The sequence below is a fragment of the Papaver somniferum genome, chromosome 6 (genome assembly GCF_003573695.1).
Source record: "Papaver somniferum cultivar HN1 chromosome 6, ASM357369v1, whole genome shotgun sequence".
In the NCBI taxonomy this organism is placed as follows: domain Eukaryota; kingdom Viridiplantae; phylum Streptophyta; class Magnoliopsida; order Ranunculales; family Papaveraceae; genus Papaver; species Papaver somniferum.
Window position 1 is genome coordinate 39,391,061 of NC_039363.1, and position 8,279 is coordinate 39,399,339.

Consider the following 8,279-nt stretch of genomic DNA (forward strand, 5'->3'; position numbering starts at 1 on the left):
CTTCTCTGGGTTCAAATAATTATACTCCACATATCTGTGCGTAAGGAGACAACGATGTAGGAATACGAACGACTTCTTTATTCAGCATAGTCTTCAGGCACTGATGATACATCGAAGGGACAATCCTATTTTCATGAAGCCACAGTCTCCCCAGCATCATATGGTAGTCCGACTCCTTTTATATGACTTCGAATTTCACTTTTGACTGAACGGGTCCTACAGATAAATTCAGATTGACATACCCGTACGTGTTGGTTTGGTTTCCTTCAAAGTCTGTCATCGTAGTAGGCTGCCGTACGATCTTTCCCGCGCGAACCTTGGACGTCCTGAGAGTCTTGAGAGTAATAACATTCGTAGACGCTCCTGTGTCGATGAGAGCCCTCTTGAACTATGAATCCATGATGCGTGCAGTAACGCATAGGGCCCGGTTGTGACCTTCTTCCGCCATCATGTCTTCTTCTGTAAATGTGACGTTATTCACAGAAATCTCTTGTGTTTTCGAGGCTTCTGGACGCAAAGGTGTTGATTACACGTCCAGGGCTATCTGGTTGATTGCAGCAAACGTTTCTTCCCGTTGATTCTTCGAGAGGTGTAAAAGTTCGCATAAGCTTTCCACTAGAGAAGCCGCTTCCTGATCCACCAGCCTCTGGTGTGATTTGAGGAGGATCAGTCCCCAGTATCGAAGTCTCCGTGGTAGGACCGATCATATCTGACGTCATCTTGATGAGGAGATCGAGTATACCGTTTACCGCTTCTTTGATTAGGTCCATGTTCTTCATGTGAATCTACTGCACCCGTGCTAACTCGATCAATGTTGGGATTCTTCCTGTTACACCATCAGATACACCGTTGGAAAGAGGAGTATTTCCATTGGAGGGACTTCGATCGGGATTTGAAGTTGTTGGGGGAGTCCTAAGACCAACCATTTGAAATAAGCCAAATGGGATTGGGTATTGAAGAAATTGAATTCACAACCGAGAGATTAATCTCCCACTGTGGTCGCCAATTGTTTATGGGTGAAAACTATTTCTGCTGGTTTTGGTAATTTTGGGTGTGTGTGGATGAGAAATGAATCTAAACCCTAAACAAATGCACTGCACGGGAGTGCTTTCTGATTCGAGAGATCAATCTATACAATTCTGGCCTAAACCAAGAAATGGCCGTTCCAGACTTGGTTCGGTCACAAAGTGAAGGAGATGGGGTTGATCTTAGGGAGGGAAGCGAAGAAGGTGTTGAGATTGTGAAGGTGTTGGCTATTTATGACTTGTATCAGAATGATGAACTGGTTTGCAATAATATAAGCAATCGCCTCTGGAAGTATTCTGGATACGATAACAACACTTGGTTTTTCGTTGTAGTTTGGACATATGTGAAGGACCTATTTATACAAGTCATTGAGCGCAACCCTCATCTCTTAGGAAGTGGAGGAGGTGAAGTGATGGAGTAGTGGGTTCGTGTATGAGTGGTGATTGTCACACGATCACATCTTTGCCCACTTCCCTCATCATTGTTAACCGTCCACCTTTTCCTGACACGCTCTTGTAATGGCGTGTTGCACGCTTCTTGATGTAAACCGCCAGACCAATACCCCAGTAAGTATCCCCCAGTTTGTGATATGCTTGATGTCTCGAATGAGTGGATCGTGGGACCCACATGAAGTAGCATACGGTGCTATGTTAAATAACTTAGTTATTTAAGAAATCGATATTCATGAAATATCGTGTATGCTCGATGCATGTAATGCATCGAAAACAATTAACATGTACGAAGCATCGATGTTTTAAGGCTTAACCGAATAAGTCGCGGATTAAGCATCTTAAAATAGCATCATGTCCAACCATCATCGAGTGATCGTTTGGAGGCCGCATGGGCGAGCTATCTCCTGGTTGATCACTCCATGTGGAAGAGTGGAGGATGGTGATCATCGAGGTATTTCATTGGTCGTCTAGCTTTCAACCTAGGTTGTCCGACCAAGCTGTCAAAGTTGGACGGACGAGATGGTTTACGGCATAAATCTGCGACCGTTGATGGAATTTTAGGGTTTTTAAGAGGTGCGCAAGCATCCCTTTTTGGCTTGATCGAACTCAAGCATGGACGTTAATTTTGGTGGGACCGATCGGCCATGCATGGAGGCGGCATGTTGTTGTGCACGCATGTACCTCTCCGTCTCATGAAGGATCGATCTGGGCCACTCAATTTGACTGGCAAAGATGAGTGTTCGTGATCGACTTGCGACAGAAATCCATTGCCGCAAAGGATTTGGAATCCGAGTGACATGCCACTTTGGGGAGCGCGTTTAGAGGTGCCGAGTCCTAGTCTGCCTAGGCCGGAAGACCACATGCAAAGGTGGTCCCACCATGATTACGTTGACACTCTCGGTATCTCTTAAGTCTATATGTACACCTTCCATCCAAGCTGGCGAAGATGGATGGTCGTGATCAAACTACGACATGTATGCAATGCCGCAAACCCTAATTAGGGTTTTTACACAGTCACGCATGCATGACTTTGGCCAAACGGTTTGGAAAGCCACACTTCTCCTTTGGAGAACCGATCATGTGGGTCCCACGTTGGGTTGACGGTGAACATATATGCACCTTCCTGATGGTCCTAGGCGCGATCTAAGCCATCCAAATATGTTGGCTAAGTTGGATGGTTGTGATCGTTTTAAGACACTAGTGGAATTTCCGCGACTTTTTAAAGCATCACGCCGGAATGTTTCGAGCAAACATTCATTTCTCCATGGAATTTTCGTGAGAAAGCCGATCGGGTAGGTGAGGAGTGGGCCCGCCAATGTGTACATTAACGCTTCAATGATCAATCGCGGGATGATCTAAGCCGTATAACCAGGCTGGCGAAGTTGGACGGTTGTGACAGTTTTAAGATTGACCTGATCAGTCGCGCTCGTTCGAGCCTTTCCGAAAACAACACGGTAAACCTATTTTAGGGATGGCGTTCAGCGAGCGTTGGTAGTATAATATGGTTTCGAATGGCTAGGGCATAAGCGGGCCCGCCAGTGGTCATCACAGTGACCACCGGCTCCTGCTAGGGTTCGTCTAGGCTGGTTAAATCACGCGGTCAACTTACGTGGCCGTGATCGTTTCTGAGACTGATACGGACAGTCCAGATTTCCCTTAGAAAATTAAACATGCTCGATCGGGCTAATATAAACACGCCGGTACGAGATTCTCTTTGTTAGAGAATGGTATAGCCTGTACGGGTATTTCATGCATGTCTCAAAATTGGCACTTGGAGATTCATGTTACTCTGCTGAGAGTGAACACTCAGTCATCATGTCATGTTAATAATGAAAGTTCGGCGAGGAACATCATAGGAAATACTAGGCAAATCATGCATTAATTGATAATGCTATAAATTCACAGAATACTTGGGATTGTTGATACATGCACCATTCTAGGTGAATTTTGTATATTTATCGAATTGCTTCGAATAAATAAAGTGAAGATGTACTCATCATTTATCAAACGTTTTTACCCTTTGCAGGATGTCAACGCGTTAAATTTGGTTTTACAATTTTAACCCTGAACTAAAATCCACCATCAACAAGTATATAAGATTTCCCATTGGAATTCACAAAAGGCCCCATAAAATCGATACCCCAAACATCAAAAATCTCAATAGCGAGAATTGGTGTTTGCGGCATTTGGTTTCTATCACATAGATTTACTGTCCTTTGACACCTATCACAAGCCTTGCAAAATGAATATGCATCCTTAAACAATGTAAGCCAATAAAAACCACTTTCGAGAACCTTGAGGGCTGTCCTCTTGTCTCCGAAATGGCCACCACAAGCATATGAGTGACAAAAATTCAGAATTGATTGGAACTCGGATTCGAGTACGCACCTGCGGATCATTTGATCGGAGCAATACTTCCACAAATAAGGTTCATCCCATATATATTTCTTGGCAATCTTCTTGATCTTGTGTTTCTGACATTTATACATGGAACTAGGGACTTGTCCCGTCACCAAGAAGTTAACAATATCAGCGTACCATGGAGTTGTGCCAACAACCGCAAGGAGTTGCTCATCCGGGAAACTATCATGCAAAGGAATCGCTTTTTCGGACACAACCAATCTTCTTAGATGATCCGCTATGGTATTCTCACTGCCCTTCTTGTCCTTGATTTCAAGTTGAACTCTTGAATAAGGAGTATCCACCTTATGAGCCTTGGCTTAGCATCCTTCTTTGTGAGCAAATATCGTAGTGCAGCATGGTCGGAGAAGACAACCACCTTTGTACCCACCAAGTAAGATCTAAACTTCTCTAGTGCAAATACTATGTCCAAGAGATACTTTTCAGTAGTGGAGTAGTTTATTGGTGCTCCGGTGAGAGTTCTAGAAGCATAATAAATGACGTATGGAATTTTACCATCTCGCTGTCCCAACATGGCTCCCACAGCATAGTCACTACCATCGCACATCAACTCAAATGGCTTGCTCCAGTCTGGTGGTTTGATGATTGGTGCGCTAGTCAACATCTCCTTCAAGGTGTCAAAAGCCTCCTTGCATTCCTTGTCACAATCAAAGGTCACATCTTTTTACAAAAGTCTACACAGGGGCATTGAAATCTTGGAGAAATCCTTGATGAATCTTCTATAAAAACCTGCATGACCAAGAAAAGAGCGAACCTCCCTCACAGTTGTGGGGTATTGTAAGTTCCGAATCAAATCTATCTTAGCCTTGTCCACTTCTAAACCCTTATAGGATATAACATGTCCTAGTAAAATCCCATGATTCACCATAAAGTGACACTTTTCCCAATTAAGCACAAGATTAGTTTCTACGCATTGTTTTAAGAATAAGTGTAAGGTTATCTAAGCACTTGTCAAAAGAATCACCATACACGCTAAAATCATCCATAAACACTTCTATGATGATTTCCACATAATCTGAAAATATACTTACCATACATCATTGAAAAGTGGCTGGAGCATTGCACAAGCCAAATGGCATACGTCTATACGCAAAAGTGCCAAAAGGACAACTAAACATTGTCTTTTCTTGATCTTCCGGAGCTATTACAATCTGGTTATAACCTGAAAAACCATCAAGAAAGAAATAGTGAGAGTGTCCAGCCAACCTTTCAAGCATTTGATAAATGTATGGTAAGGGAAAATGGTCCTTTCGGGTGGTAGAGTTGAGCTTTCGGTAGTAAATGCAAACTCTATAGCCGGTCTGAATTCTGGTTGGAACCAAATCATTATCATCGTTTTTCACCACTATAATTACGGACTTCTTTGGAATGACTTGAACCAGGCTCACCCAGTTTCTATCGGATATGGGATAAATAACCCCGACATCCAACAACTTCAGGATTTCTTTCTTGACTACTTCCATCATTGGAGGGTTCAAGCGACGTTGAGCCTCTCTTGTTTGTTTTTCCCCCTCCTCAAGAAGTATTCGGCGCATATATTTGGAAGGTATGATTCCTTTAATATCGGTAATGGTCCACCCAATGGCAGACTTATACTCTCTTAGCACTCGAACAAGTTTCTTCTCTTGCACCTAGGTAAGGTCTTTGGCAATGATTACCGACAACTCTTCCTTATCACCTAAATATATGTATTTGAGGTGATCCGGAAGTGGTTTCAACTCAAGAATGGGTTCCTGCACAATCGATGGTAAAAGTCTCTCATTAGTAAGCGGCAAGAAAACATAAGAAGCATTGTACTTTTGTGGAACTTCTTGCAATGAGTTAAGAGATAAAACATCCTCTATAATCTCATCAAGCATAGAAAATTCACTTTCAAATTCTTTGTATTTTCCATAACCCAAACCTTCCATTATGGTGTTTTCTAAAGCATCATCATTATTCAATTCAAAAACCTGTTGAGCAAGAGAATCTATAATATCAATTGGAAAACATGAATGCACATCACTAGGATATCTCATAGCCTCAAAGATATTGAAACTCATGATTTCATCATCAAACTCCATAGTTAGGGCGCCTTTAAAAATATCTATCTTTGTTCTTGCGGTTCGCATGAATGGTTTACCCAACAACAAGGGAGTAGATGATGGGGAATGCTCGTCCATCATGTCAAGAACATAGAAATCTGCCGGAAAAATAAGCTGGTTAACCTGCACCAAAACATCCTCAATAACCCATTTCGGGTAAGTATTAGACCTATCAGCAAGTTGTATAACAATACCAGTATCTTTAAGAGGACCAAGATTCAATGATTCATAGATGGAGGCAAGCATAACATTAATGGATGCTCCTAAATCTAGCATAGCACGTTCAAACCTGATTTTACCAATAGTACATGGTATGGTGAAGCTACCTAGATCTTTCAACTTAGGTGGGAGTTTCTTTTGAAGATATGCCAAAGCATTCTCCCCCACACTCATTATCCCATTACCGGTCAATTTGTGCTTTTTAGTGCACAATTCCTTCAAGAACTTTGCATAGCGAGGAACCTGCGTTATCTCCTCAATTAGTGGAATGTTCACTTCAGTCTTCTTAAAGATCTCCCAAATCTCTTGGTACAATGTCTCCTTGTTCGACTTTGCAAACCTGCTAGGAAAAGGCGGAGGAGTAGCATAAGTAGAAACACGAGTTTTAGATTTAGAATTTGTTACCGGGTCAGCCTTTTTAGGGGCTGTTTCACCCTCTTCTTTCTCCAAATCAGGTTCATGGGACACCGATGATGTTGCCGGCTTCTCTACTTGCTTCCCACTTCGTAGTTTATTATCATTGGCATTCTCCTTATGATTTAATGGTTGTGAAGGAAGTTTTCCAGCTGCTTGTGCTTCCAATTTTATCACGATAGTATCTAGTTGACCCATTTGTGTTCGCATGTCCTTCATATCCATTTATGACTTTTGCTTGTCTTGCGCCAGTGTGTTGAGAATAAGATTAAACTTGTCATCTATACTCGTGTCTTAAGTTTCTTGACGTGGCCTTGCAAGAATTGGTACCCACCTTGTTGATTGAAAGGAGGATTAGAGACTGCAGCTTGCTTATTGGCGTAGCTGAAATTGGGATGATCTCGCCAGCCGGGATTGTATGTGTTGGAATACGGATGATACCTCGGCCTTTGATGATTTTGGTACATATCACTTGCCTGCTCAACATCTTCATTGTATGATGATGGTATGACAGCTGCTGTTATTTGATGCATCATCTTCTCCATGTTACCCATTCTATGTTCCAAATGTGAAGAATCACTAACTTCATTCACCTTCCTTACCGTTGGCTCAGCTCTAGTGAAGAATTTTTGTGTGTTTGTAGCCATGTTCTCTAACAAGCTTGTAGCTTCAGCAATGGTCTTGTTAGTGAGTGCACCACCACTTGCGGCATCAATCAATTTTATCTCACTAGAAAGAAACCCCTCGTAGAAATATTGAATAATGAGTTGATTGCTAATTTGATGGTGTGGACATCTAGCTAAAAGCTTCTTGTACCGCTCCCAATATTCATAGAGAGTCTCTCCGATATTTGCACAATACCAAAAATTTCCTTGCGAATCACTGCTTCTTTTGATTCTGGAAAATACTTCTCAAGGAACAATTTCTTCATCCCGTTCCATGTGGTTTTACTCCCAGGAGGTAAACAAAAGAACCATTCTCTTGCAGCATCTATAAGGGAGAAAGGAAACGTTGTCATCATAGCCATATCCGCATTTGCAGTTGCTTGCTTCATACTAGTCACAACATGATAAAATTGTTGCAAGTGACGGTTAGGATCTTCTCCTGCTAAACCTCTGAATTTGGGAAGCAAGTGAATCAATTTTGGCTTCAACTCAATGGTTCCATTTAGCTGAATACATAAAGGCTGCTGATCAAGGTTTGGAGAAGTGAGATCCTTGATTGTTCTCGGAGCAGGTGGTCGACCTCCCATTGTGTTGTCTTCTTCTTTGTCTGAAATTTGAGAATTCACTAGATGAAGAACTAGGAGGAAGTGGAATATTCACTACTCGAATGAAGTCTTTTAGTAAAGTGCCCGAACAAAGACGTATACCAATAGGACTTGGTCTACCCTCTCCACGCATTCACCAAAGAAATGGTACCTGAAAAACAGATTTCTTATAGATTGGATGAGTAGGCTGAAGTTGAAAATAAAAGCAAAAGTAACAACTAAGAATAAAAATAACAACTAAACTTTCCACTGCCTCCCCGGCAGCAGCGCCAATTTTGACGAGGTGTCAACTCACAAACAATAATTTTCTACTTATTTTACACTAACAAGTAATATAGTGAAAGAAGGATCGTCCCAAGGGAGGCATGAAGTAAAAGTTGTTATGAAATTACT

At 42.0% G+C, this 8,279-nt stretch overlaps 1 protein-coding gene across 1 annotated transcript; it reads right to left on the reverse strand.

The window, feature by feature from the left end:
* Window positions 1-5,530: 5,530 nt before the first annotated feature.
* Window positions 5,531-6,841, reverse strand: LOC113290745. Its single transcript, XM_026540331.1, has 3 exons — window positions 6,388-6,841; window positions 6,022-6,252; window positions 5,531-5,868 (listed from the first exon to the last, which is right to left on the reverse strand). The coding sequence occupies exons 1-3, from the start codon at window positions 6,839-6,841 to the stop codon at window positions 5,531-5,533; spliced, it is 1,023 nt and encodes a 340-aa protein (XP_026396116.1).
* Window positions 6,842-8,279: the final 1,438 nt, after the last annotated feature.

Excerpts from the sequence above, each read along its gene's own strand:
- LOC113290745 (XM_026540331.1), bottom strand. The coding sequence starts at position 6,841 with ATGGATATGAAGGACATGCGAACACAAATGGGTCAACTAGATACTATC. Across the intron at positions 6,253-6,387 it reads TAAAAAGCACAAATTGACCG|ATTTAGGAGCATCCATTAAT; the intron begins GTAATGGGATAA and ends GTGCTATGCTAG. Across the intron at positions 5,869-6,021 it reads ATCTACTCCCTTGTTGTTGG|ATTCTCTTGCTCAACAGGTT; the intron begins GTAAACCATTCA and ends TTGATATTATAG.